We start from the raw sequence: 19,471 nt of genomic DNA, 5'->3' as shown, positions 1-19,471 counted from the left end.
CTACTCCTGAAATCATTGTTGCACTATATGCTAGCTAATTTGCATGTAAATTAAAAAAATAAAGTTAAAAAAATAAAAGCAATATATTATTTAAAAAATTACTCATTTCAACAAACGCATAAGCTTTGAAGGTGACCTTAAGTTTCAGATAAAACCGCAGCTCCAACCAACACATGGATCTTACATTCTGATATCAGAAGCAGAATATCTATGTTAGGCACGCTGGAAACTCTGACAAATATAAACTCTGACATAAACGGTTGCTATTCACAGCTGCTAAATTTGTGTTAATTTGTTGTATACAGTGGGGATGTTACCACACAGTTTTAATGAAACAGTTCATTCATATTCATATTACGGTATAAAGATTTTTCTGTTTAAGCCACAAGAATCTCCAGAATTATATATCTATATCATCTATATCTAAATGATGATCTACATATACGTATTTTATACATATATCTAGATAAATAAAAATATCATTATGAACTTATATTTGGGGATGTCACACATGAGATTTAAGGAAAATATGCAGCCTAAAGAAAACCAATACTTCTTCATTAAACAAAAATTATTATGTTTTCATACAATAACAGTACACAATCCATATAAAGAGGAAAATATCTAAGAATGAGAAAAACCATGTTTTAGGATTCATATTTACATTTTAGTTTCCCATGTATAAGACTGTTTGATTTCTATAGGAAAATAAAATAAATGATAACACCCCAGTTATCTACTATCCCGAAGAAGGACAATTTCTTTTTTTTTTAATTTTTTTAACGTTTATTTATTTTTGAGACAGAGAGAGACAGAGCATGAACAGGGGAGGGGCAGAGAGAGAGGGAGACACAGAATCTGAAATAGGCTCCAGGCTCTGAGCTGTCAGCACAGAGCCCAACGCGGGGCTCGAACTCACGGACCGTGAGATCATGACCTGAGCCAAAGTCGGACGCTCAACCGACCAAGCCACCCATGCGCCCCTAAGAAGGACAATTTCTAGAACAATTAAAGCTCAATGTGGCTATATCACAATACAATACCCCTTATTTCCCATCCAGTTATGACAAATTCATTTACATAATAATCTTATATTCATTCCCATAAATTGCTTCGTCATTCACTTTTTTAAAAAAATTGATCACTCCAAATTAAGATTTTTGGATTTCATAAAAAGCATTTTTTCTCCAAGGTTAAGCTTATGACATGTTATAAAAAAATAATTTTAAACAATGCAACCAAACAATGGGATGTAGTCATGGCAAAAAATTTTTAAATTGGTATAATACAATGGAATAAATTGCGGATTTTTTGTACTAAATAATTTCCTTATAGCCATAGCTTCAAACTACCATAAAAATGTAAACTATTTGAAGAAAAAATGAAAACAATTTTTCAATTTCTAAAATCTTTGTTGTTGCCTATAAATCTACAAAGATCAGGAAATATTAGTTACTTAATTGGATTGATTGAATACATAAATTTAAGCATAAAGCAAAGAAGGTACTGGGAAAAAACAAAGCGTAAAGATTATCAGGCAATTTGCTCTCCAGACTTACCCCTTCCTAACACCTTCATGAATGCTCTGGCCACATCCTTGTTGCGGAGGCTATAGATGAGAGGATTCAGCATGGGAGTAAGGATAGTGTAGAAGACAGACACGAATTTGTCCTGGGTGGGGGTACGATCTGAACTGGGCCTCATGTATATGAACATGGCTGCTCCGTAATACATTCCTACTACCATGAGGTGAGAAGAACAGGTGCCAAAAGCTTTACGTGGGCCCTCTCCAGATCCCATGTGAATGACAGCCACAATAACATGAACATAGGAAGCAATGATTACTGCTACAGGGAAAAGAAGCATAATAACACAGCATATAAATATCATCCTTTCAAATAACAATGTGTTAGTGCATGAGAGAGTGAGAAGGGCAGGGACATCACAGAAAAAGTGGGGTATTTCTCGGGCACCACAATATGAGAAAGACAATGCAACTGCAGCTTCAATTATACCATCAAGTGAGCCAAGAATCCATGAAAAAGCTGCCATGAGACCACATATTTTCTGGTTCATGAGAATTGAGTATCTTAATGGGTGGCAAATGGCAACATAACGGTCATAAGCCATTGAAGCCAACAGGAAACATTCTGCTCCAAGCAGAGACACATATAAGAATATCTGGACTCCACAACCAGCCAGAGAGATAGACTTCCTGCCAGACAAATAGTTGAAAACCATCTTGGGTACAGTGGTGCAGATGAGCATGAGGTCCATGAGGGAGAGTTGGCTGAGAAGGAAGTACATGGGGGTGTGGAGCTGGTTGTCCAGGCAGATGAGGAGAACCATAACAGTGTTTCCCATGAAGGCCACTGTGAAGATGCCCAAGACCAGTGAGAAAAGGAAGATGTGAGTGGGGCTGTCATTGAAGATTCCTACCAGGATAAAGTCTGAGTTGAAAGTCTGATTCTCCCATGCCATGATAAATGTTTACTGCAAGGAATACAAGAAGTGACAAATGGCTGTGATTGTGTTATAGAAACATCAAGCACTTCTTTCCCTAAGTCACCACTTCTACCAAATTGCCTAAGCAAGAGGCAATTGTTTCTCTGGTCATAATTTCATTTTTAGACTGGATATATTAAAGCAGTGTTTTATCTTGATATGATTATTTTATGTTAGATGAATTATTTTCGTTTAAAAATTTATTTATTTAAATTCAAGTTTGTTGTTAATGAAGAATGTGTGGTTCACAGACATAGTAAGTTACATGTTAAAAATATGAGAGTTTTCTCAGGGCACCTGGGTGGCTCAGTCAGTTAAGCATCCGACTTCAGCTCAGGTCAGGATCTCACAGTTTGTGGGCTCCAGCCCAGCGTCAGGCTCTGTGTTGACAGTTCAGAGCCTGGAGCCTGTTTCGGATTCTGTGTCTCCCTCTCTCTCTGCCCCTCCGCTGCTCAGTCTCTGTCTCTGTCTCAAAAATAAATAAACATTAAAAAAATAAAAATATGAGAACTTTCTCAAGTCATATAATGAGGTTAGAGAAACTAGTTAGCTCATATGCGTAGTGTAGATTATCCATTCATAAAAACTTTATGATCATGGAAGACATAAATTTCTGAGAAGTCAATGAGATTTTATTTATGGTTCTTTTTTGTTTTCCATGAAATTTTGCATAAAATTTCTATCAAAGTGTAGAGAAAATCATGTATTGATGGAAATGAGACAAGATTAATTACATGTCAGGTAAACAGAAGAGATTGAGAAATCAGCAATCTGCTGTCCATAATGTAATATTTATTCTAATAATGGTGGGTTATAGTGTAAATAGTTCCTCATAAATATACCGTTTCCTCACTCATCCCTAAAAGTGACATGTGTCCACAAGGCAGTCAAGTATTGATCTCAAGATACAGGATAAAGGAGAGTACAAAGGCAAAGGCATGTCTGGTACAGATTACTTCAGCTGTGTGATTTTAAGTAATTAATTCCTACAATCTTTATTTTACAGTATATTAACCTGAATATTTATAATATCTATATTACAGTGTGTTATTAAAATCAAATTAGATCATATTTTTAAAGTGTGAATATTATCTGGAGTGAAGTTTGTATGATATATATATTTTAAAATAAATATATACTACTAAAAGTAAGAGAGACCACACTTACTTACCTCCACACTATTCTAGCTTACATAAAATTAATCTCTTCCATGTCCTTAGCAAAACCTTTTAAGATTTCTTTGGCTATGCAATAGCATACATATAATTCTTTATTTTCATATTCATTTTTTCCCTTCTTTATCCCCTTTCCAAGAGACAAGAAATTCTTTACTTTCTTTCTTCCCTAACACTCCCTGGACAGATTATTAATATTCATTTTCTTCACCACTTTGGGTCCTTCTAAACTCTTTATCTCTGTAGCATTCAACAATTCAGTGTATATAATATTTCAATCATAACTCAGGTATTTAATACATCCTAAATTTCTGACCAGTTATAAATTCTCTTAGCATTATTCCTTATATTTATAATACTTGTCAAGAAACTCAACCCACACTGTGTAAATAAGCATAGCTCATGCTATTTAAATTTTCAAGTATTTTTACTTTTTCACTCCTCTTACACACAATTGTTTATTAAATATTTCTAACACAATCTTTTAACCTTATTCAAACTGTGATTCAAAAGTGATTATGCATGCTACAGAAAAAACTTCAAAAATTACTACTGAAAAATAACATGAGTTTTCATGCCTCTGATTAAAATTTATTGACCAACAGAAAATTAAAACATCACTTGGTTTACTATCATTTCTGTGCTTCTAAAAAGCAATATATCCTTTCTACTTCAAGTTTGCTCATGTTGTTATACCTGGTGAAAGTCTCTCTCTTTATGTTTTGAAACATAAATATCAGTACCTATGGAACATTCAGCATATATCTAGTCATTTCCTGACAATTTGCCACTTTTTCCCCTTAATAGGTAATCTTTCAATCAATTGTGCATCCTGGAATAATACCCAAAACAACAGATTCATCAGTATTCCCAATTTGGACATTAATTGCATAAATAACAATTCTATAAATTTGGAAAGTGGAAGTGCCTTGAAAGCTGCACAGGCTGAAGAACTCCATGGGCCAGGTTTTCTTTGGCCTGCATTTGTCTTCTTGTCTATCTTTCTGCTTAATCAAGGCCATATAATGCTATCTAGACTGAATACAGCTTACATAGGTGGCATTATGTAGGGAAGTAAATGTCCTTGACATTCTGCAGTTCACTCTATGTACAAACTTCCAAATCAAATTTCTATGGAGTAATTTATAAAAATAAATTGCTAAAGGGGTGTTGTAATAATTTTTCACTATGCTTTCCTTGTCTCCATTATTTAAAAGTGACAGGACCTGACTCTATATTTAGATCTTATTTTGCTCATGGCTGCTTTTTACAATCTCTGTGTTAACAGCAAACACCATCACATTTTAAATCTATTCCCCTTCACATTATGTCATTATGTGAAAACAATCCATGAATTTTAGCCCATAAAAGGAACGAATGGAAGAATTGCAATGGAGATAGAACTGTTCAAAACTAACTGGCTTCTATAAAAGTCAGTTAGAAGAATCTTTAATAATTTGAGATGAGAAACAGTTTTAAGTTGTCCATTTTCAGTAGATAAATGTAAAATTTACTTTGTAGTAGGTAAGGAGGTTCTGCCTATATATTCCTGTATTTTTTTTATGTTTCTTATTTCTTCAATGTGGGCATACATAGAATGATATATTATTATATTATATTAATTATATGTTATGTTATGTTATGTTATGTTATGTTATGTTACATTATTGCATGATCTTTTATTTTGGCAAACCAATCTCACAAAGTCTCATTTCCTTTACTTTCCTAGGAGAGGAAGCTATAGTAAACGTTTCACATTGGTGGTCAAGACACTTATTTCTGAATACTGTCAGCTCAAGCTCCTCCACATCATCTCTCTGAAGCAATGTCTTAGTTAAAATGTGTTATTTTATATTAATAAGTGCATTTAGTTATAGCTATAATAACATGAGGAATTTATATAAGCATTACAGCTATAAAGTTAACAACATAATGTACATTAATCCATTGCTTCATCAAATTTTATCCACATAATTTCTCAACAAATCCCTCATAGTGTGGAATTAATAGACTTTGTCTATACATACTTAAAAAATAGACTATGACACAACTTTAGCTAAATATAATTTGTTTTTATTAATTATGCTCACCAGCTTCAAGAAATGTATTTTGAAGAAAGATAATTTTAAAAATTGTTATAGGAAGAGGAGAGAAAAAGAGTCAGGTTGACTAAACAAAGACAGTTGACATTCAGTGGAATGTTGAAAGACCTTGTGTGTTTTGAATGACCAAATGAGTTGGAAAGAAATTTGAGGGGGATAGTGAATGAGGGAGAGAAAATTGAGAAAAGGAGAGTTTAGTTGAATACATATTAGGATAACTGAGCATTCATCTCTGCTCTATATATGCTGCATAATGTCAATGGAGAAGTCATGCTCTCCCTCCTAATAAAGACACAAAAAATAAATAGTATGTTATAGATAAAATGGTATGCAAAAAATGTCCTTATGGAAACTTAAGAATTGTTCACCTAAATCCATCCTCTGTTTACCTATAAAATTTTCAAGTTACATTTCTCAAAAGTGAGTTGTGATACCTTTTGGAAAGGCTTATCAGTATTTCTAAAAAGCCCATCTATTTGCATCATATCTAAATATTACAGATAAAACTAAGTTTCTATTTTTCACTTTACCCAACACTCTAATTTTGGATTTTCCCAAAGAATAAGTGGATTGTATCACTCCTCTTATAAGTTCAATTCTCAAATGGCTCAAATTAGCTGCAGAGCATATTTCACCATCTTGCTGACCTTGATTTGAGACACTGAAGAAAGTCATTGAAGCCTCTATTTTAAAATTTCTTCTCCATTTTCCAAAACAAACTCTATGTATTGCTACTTCCGGATCCCAAAGATACAACTGAGATAAGTAGGAGCTTTTAGGAGGTGTCTCTTACTTGATGTCTGCTGTTCCACAATCTTTCACATTTGTAAATCACACCTCCTTTCAAATTCCAAAACAGGACTATCTTTCTTCATGCCTCCTTCTTCATTCCTTAGCTAGCAATATCTGCATATAAAAAACTTTCAGAAGATGTGTGGTGTCTACCTCTGTTCTATGTAAAGGCAATATTATGGACCTTCAGATCAGACAGTTTACTGAGTTTATAGTCTTGATCTACCACCAACTCCTATGTCAACAGACAGGTTAGCTAATGTCTCTGAGATTTTATTTTAATTCCCTCCATTCCTCTAAGGATTGTTAAAAAGTAGAATAGGTTAATTCTTTAAATACATGTATCACAACATGAATTCATCAGATGAGCATTACTATCATTACTTACATCCAAATCACATCTCCCCACCCTAATTTGCAATAACCTTAATTTATTGCTCTTGATTATTTTTGAAAATAATCTATTTTTCTTATTAGATTATTTGTTCCTGATTGGTAAGCTATATGCTTATTTTATATGTGTTTAGTTCAACTAAAGAAAATTGCACAAAAATGAAGCCTATATGATCCTCACAGTGATTGGAAACAAGAACAAATAGACTAGATCTACTGGAGAGTCTTGCAATGATTCTGAATTTAGCATTTATAACATTGTTCTAAATAATGTCTTGTATTTAATATCTTCACAGGTATTATTTAATTTAACCTTCGAAAAGATCTGTGACAAATATAAGAAATACATTTATTTTACAGAGACTATAAAGGGGTAAGTTAGAGATCAGCATGAAAAAGTGGTCCGTACTTAAAGAACTTCAAAATATCAAAATTTCTAATACATATAGCTTTTGAATAAAATTCTATTCCCTTTGATTGAACATCAGAATGCTTTAGATATTTTGGAATGTACAGTCTCATTCAAACTTACCTTCCAGGTGTTATCAAGAATGATACTATTTACAGAGTAACTGAAATCCTTTAACTTTTCAGAGAAAATATATGTAACACAATTTTAGTAAGTCATCTGTGATTTAATTTCATAATCCATCCAGGGAATTCAGTCCCTGTTCTTCAATTATAATAATTTATTTTAGCACCCAGTTTTTCTCTTAGGACTTCATACATAATTAGTTTTCCACCTGAAAATAAGAAAAATAGTTTAGACATTGTTTAATTATGAATAACTGTTTTTGAACATGTGACTTCATATGTGACAGAAAAACGAAACAATTTCTAAACTGTTTGAATGATTTCCTAAATCCAGGTCAAATTAAAATTTGCTTAGTATTAATAGCCATTAACTTCTACTTTATATGCAAATATAAATAAACTAGCTATCAGCAGATGAATATTTATGTAAAAAATATCAAGGAATTCACAATATAAAAAGATGTAAAATGTGACAATATGTACCTAAAATGTAAGGAAGAGTAAAGAATGGGTTCAAACTTAAATGACCAAGAATTAAATAAAGACTGCTATATGCAAAAGAGGTAATATGGTAATAGTGACTATATACAAATACTCACTAATAAATATGCAAAGAATAAAGTATATCACTAAATAAAATCAGCAAAACATGAAAAGGGGAATGACAAGAAAGGATCATAAAAAACCGTCAGCAACAACAAAACAAATAATAAGCCAGTAAACATATATCATTAATAATTACTTTGAATATAAATAAGCTAGATGCTCCAATCAAAAGATATAAGGTGACAGAATGGATTGATAAGAAAAAAAGTTCCATGTCATGCTGCTGACAAGGGACTCATTTTAGACCTAAATATGTTATCATTACCTGTTCTAGTTCTGCAAAATGTGTGTGTGTGTGTGTGTGTGTATGCTATTGGTATTTCAACAGGAATTACAATAAATCTTTATATTGCATTAGATACTATAAACATGATAATGATATTTGTTCTTCCAGTCCAGAACATCGCATATTCTGTCCTTTATTCCTGTCATCTTCAACTTCCTTCATCAATGGTTTGTAGATTTCAGAGTACAGCCCTTTCACCTCATTTGTTAAGTCTATTTCTAGATATTTTATTATTTTGGTGAAATTCTAAATGGGCAGTTTCTTAAATTCCTTTTCTACTACTTCGTGATAGTGTATATAAATGATAAATCTGTATATTGATTTTGTATACTGAAAATCTAATAAATTCATTTATCAGCTATAGTAGTTTCTGGGTGGAGTCTTTGGGTTTGCTATATATAGTATCATGTAATCTGCAAATAGTGAAAGTTATACTTCCTCTTTACAAATTTCTCTTTGTGGGGGTGCCTGGCTGGCTTAGTCAGTTGGGCGTCAGACTTGGGCTCAGGTCATGATCTCACGGTTTGTGAGTTCAAACCCCGCGTTGGGCTCTGTGCTGACAGCTCGGAGCCTGGAACCTACTTTGGATTCTGTGTGTGTCTCTCTCTGCGCCTCCCCTGCTCATGCTCTGTCTCTATCTTTCAATAATGAATAAACGACAAAAAAAATTAATAAAAAACCACATTTCTCTTTGTGTTTTTCTTGTCTGCCTATGTAGCTACAACATTCAGTAGTTATGTTGAATAAAATCAGTGATAATGCACATCCTTGTCTTCATCCTGACCATAGAGGAAAAGCTCTCAGTATTTCATATTGAGTATGATGTTATCTCAAGGTTTATAATTCATGGCCTTTATTATGTTCAAGTATGTTTCTTCTAAACCTAATTTGTTGAATGTTTCTATCATGAATGAAGTTTTGCTTTGCCAAATGGATTTTTTTACTCTATTTATTTATTTTTTTTTTTCAACGTTTATTTATTTTTGGGACAGAGAGAGACAGAGCATGAATGGGGGAGGGGCAGAGAGAGAGGGAGACACAGAATCGGAAACAGGCTCCAGGCTCTGAGCCATCAGCCCAGAGCCCGACGCAGGGCTCGAACTCACGGACCGTGAGATCGTGACCTGGCTGAAGTCGGACGCTTAACCGACTGCGCCACCCAGGCGCCCCTTTTTTACTCTATTTAAATGATCACATGATTCTTATCCTTTCTGTTATTGATATGATGTATCATGTTGATTGATTGGGAATTTTGAACTACCCTTGCAACTCAGTAAAAAACAAATCCCACTTGATCATGGTGAATGGTTTTTAAATGTATTGTTATACTTGGTTTGCAAGTAGTTTTGAGGGCTTTTGGATCTATGTTTGTCCAAGATGTTGGCCTGTAGTATTCTTTTCTAGCCATGTCTTTATATGTTTATGGTATCAGGGTAATGCTTGCTTCAAAGAATGAATTTGAAAGTTTGCCTTCCTTGTCTGTGTTTTGGAATAGTTTGAGAACAATAGGTACTAATTATTTTTGAAATGTTTGGTAGTATTTGCCTTTAAAGTCATCTGGCTCTGGACTTCTGTTTGTTGGGAATTTTTTGATTACTAATTCAATGTCTTTGATGGTTATCAGACTGTTCAAATTTTTTATTTATTCCTGTATCGCTTTGGTAGTTTGTATGTTTCCAGGAAATCTACTTCTAGGTTGTCCTATTTGTTGGTGTATGATTTTTCATAATATTTTCTTATATCTTATAAGTGATGAATCACTGGGTTCTACTCCTGAAACCAATACTACACAGTATGTTAACTAACTTGAATGTAAATAAATAAATTACAAAAAATAGATTGAATGTGGAGAAATTGGAGCCCTCATGCATTGATAGCAGAGAATGTAAAATGGTGCAAAAACATTGGAAAACATTTGGCAGTTCTTTGAAAATTTAAACACAGTGGTGTGCCTGAATGTCCCAGTCATTTGAGCACCCAACTCTTGATTTCAGCTCAGGTCATAATCTCATGTTTCATGTGGTTAAGCCCCATGTCATGGGATTCTTACTCTCCCTCTCTCTCTGCCCCTTTGCCACTCACATTCATTCTCTCTCTCTCTGTGTCTCTCTAAAAATAAATAAGTAAACTAAAAAAAAAAGGTTAAACACAGAATTACTATATGATGTAGTGATTGCACTCTTAGGTATTTAACCTGAGAAAAATTTAAATGTATGGTCCCACAAAAAAATGTGTAAAAATATTCCAAGCAGCGTTATTCATAATAGTCAAAAGTTAAAATAACCTAAATGCACATCAACTGATGAAATAAATAAAATGTAATATTCTAACATCCAATATTATTCACCAATAAAAAGAAATTAAGTACTAATACATGCTACAAATTGGGATGAAATTTTAAAATGTTATGCTAAGTGAAGGAAACCAGTCACAAAAAGCCACATACTGTATGATTCCATTCATATAAAATGTGCCAAATAGGCAAATTTATAGAGCTTTAAAGTAGACTTGTCGTTGCTCAAGATGTTGTAGGTGCAGGTAGAGAATTAGAATTGACTGGTAATGTGTATGGGGTTTATTTTAGTGGGGATGGAAATATTTTAAAGTTAAATTGTGGTGATGGTTGAACACACTGCAAATTTGCTAAAAATTAAAATATATATATATTAAACAGGTGAATTTATGGTATGTGAAGTACATCATAAGAATCTGTTCTTAAAAGAAAAGAATGATGTGGAGAAATATAAACCATCAAGAGATGATATTGTTAATGCATACTGCTATAACCATTGTGGAAAACAGTATGGAATTTCCTCAAAAATTAGAAATAGGACTACCATATGATTCAGTGTTTCCAACTGGTATTTATCCAAAGAAAATAACACTTATTCAAAAAGATATATGCATTCCTATGTTTATTGCAGTATTGTTTACAATAGTCCATATATAGAAGGAACCCAAGTGTCCATCATTAGAAGATCAAATAAGATATATATAATCTTTTCTTTTTTACTCATCCATAAAAAATAATGAAATGCTACCATTGGCAACAACATGGATGTAACTAGAGAGTACAATGCTAAGTGAAATACATCAGTCAGAGAAAGGCAAATACCATATGATTTCAATCATGTGTGGAATTTAAGAAACAAAACAAACCAACAAAGGAGAAAAAAAGAGACAAACTGAATCCAAAACCAAAACTGAAACTCAACAAAACAAAACAGAACAGAAGAAAACAAAAACCCAATCTCTTAATTATACAGAACAAAAAGATGTTTACCAGACTGGAGGTGGGTCAGGTAATGGGTGAAATAGGTGAAAGTGATTAAGAGTACACTTATCATGATGAACACTGAGTAATATGCAGAATTGTGAATCACTATATTATACACTTGAAAGTAATATAACACCATATGTTAAATCTACTGAAATTAAAATTTAAAAAAAACCCACTTACTAGGGGGATATAAGAATGGAGTCAATCTCAAAAAAAGATATTGTGAACTTCAAGATAGGTTACTTAAAATTGTTCATACTAAACAGAAAAAAAGATAAGTAAATTAAGAAAAAGTTCAGAACTTAAAGGACTTCTTGGACTTTCATCAAGAACATCATTTTGGAGCATCTGGGTGGCTCAGTTGGATGGGCATCCAACTTCAGCTCAGGTCATGATCTCACTGTTCGTGGGTTTGAGCCCCACGTCAGGCTCTGTGCTGAGCTCAGAGCCTGGATCCTGCTTCCCATTCTGTGTATCCCTCTCTCTGCCCCTCTCTTGCTCATTCTCTCTCTCTCTCAAAAATAAATAAACATTAAAAAGAATATCATTAACACTTACAGAAGTCTCCGAAGGACAAGAGAATGCAAAATATATTCATTTGCATTTCCCTGATGATGAGTGATGTTGAGCATCCTTTCATGTGTATATTGGCCATTTGTATGTATTCATTTGAAAAGTATCTTAGGTACATTTTCTATATTTTAATTGACTTATTTGTTGTTTTAGCTATGAAGTTGTATAGCATTTTTTATACAGATTTTATAGCGAGCCCTTATAAGGTACAAAATTTGTAAATATTTTGTACAATTTCATAGGTTGCCTCTTTATCTTGTTGCTTGTTGTCCAGAAGCTTTTGAATTTGATGTAGTTCAACACGTCTGTTTTTGCTTATATTGCCTCTGACTTTGGTGTGAAATCAATATATATTTGCAAAGAATGTCAATAAAGTTTTTCCTTATATTTACGTCTACAAGTTGTAAATTTTCATATTTTATGTTTTTATGTTAAATGTGTATTTCTTTTATTTTTGGTATGATCTAAGGTAAGGGTCTTATTTATTTATTTATTTATTTGTTTTTGCACATGGCTGACCAGTTTTCCCAGCATCAATTATTGAAGAAACTTTTTTTCTCATTGTGTATTCTTGGTGTCTTTGTTGAAGATTAATTGAACACATATACTTGGGCTTATTTCTGGTCTCTATTGCATTCTGTAGGAAGTGATTACATTGAATCTGAAGATCACTTTGGGTAGTGTAGCCATTTTAACAAAGGTATTCTTCCAATTCATATACACAGGTTATCTTTCCATTTCAGTGTGTTTCCATTTCCAATTCATTTCATTAGTGTTACAGTGTAAGTGCAAAGGTCTTTTACCACCATGGTAAAATTTATTTCTAAGTGTTTAATTCTTTTTTGATTGATATTGTAAATGGGATTGTTCCTTCAATGTTAATATATGTTGATTTACATACTTAAACTTAAAATAATTCATTTATTCCTTCTACCAAAATTATTTTAAAGTTTACTTATATATTTTTAGTAATCTCTACACCCAATGTGGGGCTTCAACTCACAAGCCTGAGATCAAGACTCACACTCTCTTCTGACGGAGCCAGCCAGGTGCCCCCTCATTGTATCAGTAATTTTAATGGAGTCTTTAGTTTTTTCTAAATACGGTCATCCAGTCTGCCAATAGGGATATTTTACATTCTTTTAAAATTAGGTGACCTTTAATTTTTTTTTCTATTTCTTAATATTCTAGTTGGGGCTTTCAGTACTCAGTTAAATAGAGGAGAAGCAGAGGACATTCTGGTCTTGTTCTTTGTTTTAGAGGGAAAACTTTCAGCCTAACACCAGTGAGTATGATGTTAGCCATGGGGCTGTCATATATGGCCTTTCTTACATTGAGTTAGCTGCCTTCCCTCTAAACCCACTTTGCTGAGAGTTTTTACTTATAAAAGGATGCTGAATTTTGTCATAGTTTTTTTTCTCTGCATCTATTGAGAGGACTGTGTTATTTTGTTTTAATTTTTTATTCTGTTTATATGATGCATCAGATTAATTAATTCATGTATCTTGAACCACACTTGCATCTCAGAAATAAATCCTACTTGGTCGTGTGTAATAATAATTGAAAATAATAATTGTAATGTGCTGTTGAATTCAGCTCGCTAATAGTTCCTGAGGAATTTTACATCTGTGGTCATCATGAAATGTTGGCCTGTAATTTTTATTTTCTTTTAGAGTTCTCTTTGGTATCATATTAACACTTTTCTCATTAAAAAGTTTGGAAGCATTCCCTGTTCATCATTTTTTAAGAAGAGTTTGAGAAGGATACTTATTAATTCTTCATTAAATGTTTGGTAGAATTCACTAGTGATGGCATCTGCTCCTGGAATTTCCGTGTGGTGTGGTTTTTGTTATTGATTCAATTTTTACTTGTTAATGACCTGCCTCAATTTTCCATGTCTTCATAATTCTGTATTTTAGGTGGTATATTTACAGAAATGTATTGTTTTCTCCGAAGTTAGTTAATTCCTAGACAAATAGTTTTTCATAGATGCTTCTTATGATCATTTGTCATTCTGTGGCATAAGTTGCAATATCTCTTTCACTGATAATTTCATTAATTTTAGTCCTTTCTTTTTTTAGTTTAACTGAAGATTTGCCAATTTCGTTTATCTTCTCAAAAATGGTTCTTTATTACATTGATTATTGATTTGGTTTTAATAGTCTCTGTTTAATTTTTATCTACTATCTTATTTATTATTATCTACTTCTGTTAAATTTGGGCTTTATTAATTATTATTTTTAAGTTATTTTAATCAGTTAATTTAAGATCTTTTTTAAATGTTGATATGCATCACTATAAACTTTTTACTTAGAATTATTTTTGTCACATTTTATAAATTTTTCTATGTCATATTTCCATTTTTATTTTTTGCAAAATATTTATTTCCATTTTAATAAATTTTTGACTCATTGTTTGTTCAGGAGTATGCACATACATATACAATGGAATATTACTCAGCCATCAAAAATGATGAAATCTTGCCATTTGCAATAATGTGGATGAAGCTAGAGTGTATATGATAAGTGAAATAAGTCAGAGAAAAACAAATACCATACAATTTAACTAATATGTGCAATTTAAAACATGAAATAAATGAACATAGGGGAAAATGATTGAAGCGAACCATAAAACAGACTCTTAAGTATAGAGAAAAAACTGAGTATTCTTAGAGGGGCATTGGCCACTGGGATGGTTTAAATTAATGAGGAGTATGAAGGAAGGTACTTGTTCTTTTGAGTCCTGGGTGTTATATATAAGTAATGAATCACTACATTCTGAAACCAATATTACACTATATTTTTACTTACTGGAATTCAAATATAAACTTGAAACAAAAAATTTAAAAAAATAATAAAAAATCAAATATTTGAAGAAGAAAAACAGCAGAGTTTTTAATTTTCTAAATCTTATGTTTTCCCTATAAATGTACAAAGATCAGTAAACATTAGTTATTTAATTGTATTGGTTAAATACATAAAGCATAAGGCAAAGAATAAAGGGAAATAAAACCTAAGTATAAATATTATCAGTCTATTTACTCTCTAGACTCTGCCTCCCCTATGAAAGCTTTGGCCACTTCATTGCTGCAGAGGATCTAGATGAGGGGATTCAGCATGGGTAAGAATGGTGTAGAAGACAGACACCATTTTGCCCTGGGTGGGAGAATAATCTTAAGCGGTCCTCATGTATATGAACAAACCTGCTCCATACTACTTTCCCATCACCATGAAGTGAGAGGAACTGGTGGTAAAAGATTTCCGTTGGACCTCTCTAGACCCCATTTGAATGACAGCCACAATAACATTAACATAGGAAGCAATGATTATTGCTACAGGGGAAATAAGAATAATAACATAGAATATAAATATCAACCATTAAATAACAATATGCTGGTGCACGAGAGAGTGAGAAGGGCAGGGACATCACAGAAAAAGTGGGGCATTTCCTGGCACCACAATATGAGAAAGACAATGCAACTACAGCTTCAATTAGACAATCAAGCGAGCCAAGAATGTATGAAGAAGCTGCCATGAGATCTTAATAGGTGGCAAATGGCAACATAATGGTCTTAGGCCATTGAAGCCAACAGGAAACATTCTGCTCCAAGCAGAGACACATATAAGAATATCTGGGCTCCACAACCAGCCAGAGAGATGGACTTTCTGCCAGACAAGCAGTTGAAAGCCATCTTGGGTACAGTGGTGCAGATGAACATGAGGTCTATGAGGGAGAGTTGGCTGAGGAGGAAGTACATGTTGGTGTGGAGCTGGTTGTCCAGGCAGATGAGGAGAACCATAGCAGTGTTTCCCATGAAGGCCACTATGAAGATGCCCAAGACCAGTGAGAAAAGGAAGATGTGAGTGGGGCTGTCATTGAAGATTCCCACCTGGATAAAGTCTGAGTTAAAGTTCTGATTCTCCCATGCCATGATAAATGTTTACTTCAAGGAATACAAGAAGTGACAAATGGCTGTGATTGTGTTATAGAAACATCAAGCACTTCCTTCCCTAAGTCACCACTTCTACCAAATTGCCTAAGCAAGGGACAATTGTTTCTGTAGTCATGTGTTTTTTTCATTTTTAGACTAAGTATATTGAAGTATACTTTTAGCTTGATATGATTTTTAATGCACAATGAATTGTTCACAGACATAGTTACATCATAAAAATATGAGAGTTTTATCAAGTGATATAATCAGGTTAGATCAACTAGTCAACTAATATGTGTAATATAGATTATCCATTCATAAAAACATGGTCATGAAAGGCATAAATGTCTGAAAAGTCAATGAGATTTTCTTTATGTTTCTTTAGTCTTTCCATGAAACTTGGCATAAAAATTCTATCAAAGTATAGAGAAAATCATATACTGATTTTAATGAGAGAACGTTAATCACATGTCAAGTAAACAGAAGGTATTGAGAAATTAACAATCAGATGTCCATTAAGTATTTTTTTCTAATAATTGTGAATTGTAGTGGAAATAGTTTGCTCATAAATACACTCTCTCACTTGTTTGAAAGTCTCTTTCCTCATATTTTGCCATATAAATAATAGATCTTATGATAAATTCAACACACATCAAGTCATCTTCTGATAATTTGACACTTTTCACTCCCTTGTATAAAGCAATCTTTCAATCAAATGTGCATCCTGGAATAATACCAAGAACATCAACAGATTCATCACTTTTTTCAATTTGGAACTAACTTATGTAATTAACTATATAAATTGGGAAAATGGGAGTGCCTTGAAAGCTGTGCAGCCTGAGAAACTCCATGGATCAGATACTTCTTTGACCTTTATTAAATTGTCTTCTTGTTTACCTTTTTTCCTTAACCAGGGCCATATAATGCTATTGAGACTCAGTCCAACTCATATCAGTGGGATTATCTGGGGAAGTAAAATGTACCTGCCATTTTGCAGTTCATTCTATGTGCAAACCTCCAAATCAAATTTTGTTCTCGTAGCTTATGAAAAAGAAATTAAGTGGGTGCTGCAATCTTTTTTCACTTTGCTTTCATTGTCCCCATTACTTAAAGTTGACAGGAGCTGGGGCACCTGGGTGGCTCAGCTGGTTGAGTGTCTGGCTTTGGCTCAGGTCATGATCTCATGGTTTGTGAGTTTGAGCCCCACATCAGGCTCTGTGCTGACAGCTCAAGAGCCTGGAGGCTGTTTCAGATTCTGTGTCTCCCTCTCTCTCTGCTTCTCCTGCTTGTGCTCTGTGTGTGTCTCTCTCTCTCTCAAAAATAAATGAACATTATAAAAATGACAAGAGCTGGAGGGGAGGAGCCAATGTGGCAGAACAGCATGGAAAAAATTGTTTTTGCATCTTGCATCCATGAAATACAGCCAGATCAACACTAAACCATCCTGCACACCTAGAAACATGATTTGAAGATTAACACAACATTCTGCACAATCTGAATTACAAAACTCAGCAGGTACATGGCACAGAGAAGTGAACTGGGAGAGAGAGAAGCCGCAGAGAGCAGGGAGTTGTTTTTGCTTGTGAAGAGAGGATGGAGATGGGGGGAGAGTTCGGAAAAAGCACCCCCCTCCCAAAAGCAGCTAAAGAGAGAGTGGAAATGTAGAAACAGCCACAAGGACTGAAATAAAAAGGGAGAAAGGAGCAAGGAGAGGGTTTAAGGCTCTATAAACAGTAGAAGTGCAGAGTCTGAAACTCCACAGCTCCATACCTGGCAGTGCTCTGGTGGGAAGGCAAATCCCAAGGAGCAAAGTAGAGTCCAGGAAGTTATCGAGTCACACAGGAAGAAGTGGTTCCACTGCTGGAAAGGTAGAGGTAGAGGCTGTGCGGCTATCCGGTCCCAGCAGACCCCAGAGAACAACCATATTCTCTGGTGTTGAAACAAGGTCATTAAGGGTGAAGACTGGTGGCAGATGTGTGTTGTAATTTTCCATAATCCCTGAAACGCTGCTGCTACATGACCACATGAACTTTTTCTGGGGCGGGCTGGCAGCCAGCTGCAGTCTCTGGGCATAGACAGCAGCACAGTCCCGCAAACGTTCCTGGGTGCATCAGGAACTAGACTTCAAAATGAAGACAGTAACAAGAGATGAAGAAGGGCATTTTATCGTAATTAAGGAGACTATCCACCAAAAATACCTAACAATTGTGAACAATTATACTCTAAATGTGGCAACACACAAATATATAAATCAATTAATCACAAAATAAATAAACGCATTGATAATAATCCCATAATAGTAGGCGACCTCAACACCCACTTACAACAATGAACAGATCATCTAATCAGAAAATCAACAAGAAAACAAAAGCTTTGAATGATACACTGGACCAGATGGACTTAACAGACACATTCAGAACATTTCATCTTAAAGCAGAAGAATGTACATTCGTCTCCAGTGCACATGGAACGTTCCCCAAAATATACCACATACTGGGACACAAATCAGCCGTCAACAAGTACAAAATGATTGAGATCATACTGTGCACATTTTCTGACCACAACGCTATGAAACTCGAAATCAACCACAAGAAAAAATTTGGAAAGGTAACAAATACTTGGAGACTAAAGAGCATCATATCAAAGAATGAATGGACTAACAAAGAAGTTAAAGAGCCCAAAACTTCTGGGACACAGGAAAGGCAGTATAAGAGGAAAGTATATACCAATCCAGGCCTTCCTAAAAAAGGAAGAAAGGTCTTAGATACACGACCTAACTTTACACCTTAAAGAGTTGGAAAAAGAACAGTGAATAAACCCAAAACCAGCATAAGACAGGAAATAGTAAAGATTAGAGCAAAAAGCAATGCTATCAAAACCAACCAACCAAACAAACAAACAAAAAACACAATGAACAGACCAATGAAATCAGAAGCTGGTTCTTTAAAAGAATTAATAAACCACTAGCCAGTTTGATCAAAAAGAAAAAGGAAAGGACCAAATATATAAAATCAAGAATGAAAGAGGAGAGATCACGACCAACACAGCAGAATTAAAGCAATAATAAGAAAATATGAGCAATTATACTCCAATAAAATGGGCAATCTGGAAGAAATGGAAAAATTTATAGAAACATATAAACTACTAAAACTGAAATAGGAAGAGATAGAAAATTATAACAGAGCCATAACCAGTAAAACAATTGAATTAGTAATCAAAAATCTCCCAAACAACGAGTCCAGGCCAGATGGCTTTCCAGGGGAATTCTACCAAACATTTAAGGGAGAGTTGACA

General features: G+C 33.9%; 1 protein-coding gene and 1 pseudogene across 1 annotated transcript; both read right to left on the bottom strand.

Moving 5' to 3' along the window:
* Positions 1–1,533: 1,533 nt before the first annotated feature.
* LOC122468904 (olfactory receptor 2M3-like) lies at positions 1,534–2,495 on the bottom strand. The gene has a single exon (XM_043555870.1). The coding sequence runs from the start codon at positions 2,479–2,481 to the stop codon at positions 1,534–1,536; it is 948 nt and encodes a 315-aa protein (XP_043411805.1). The 5' UTR covers positions 2,482–2,495.
* Positions 2,496–15,343: 12,848 nt separating this feature from the next.
* On the bottom strand, positions 15,344–16,177 carry LOC122468836 (annotated as a pseudogene).
* Positions 16,178–19,471: the final 3,294 nt, after the last annotated feature.

Source organism: Prionailurus bengalensis, chromosome A1, assembly GCF_016509475.1.
Source record: "Prionailurus bengalensis isolate Pbe53 chromosome A1, Fcat_Pben_1.1_paternal_pri, whole genome shotgun sequence".
In the NCBI taxonomy this organism is placed as follows: domain Eukaryota; kingdom Metazoa; phylum Chordata; class Mammalia; order Carnivora; family Felidae; genus Prionailurus; species Prionailurus bengalensis.
This window is presented reverse-complemented; position numbering and strand designations above follow the sequence as displayed.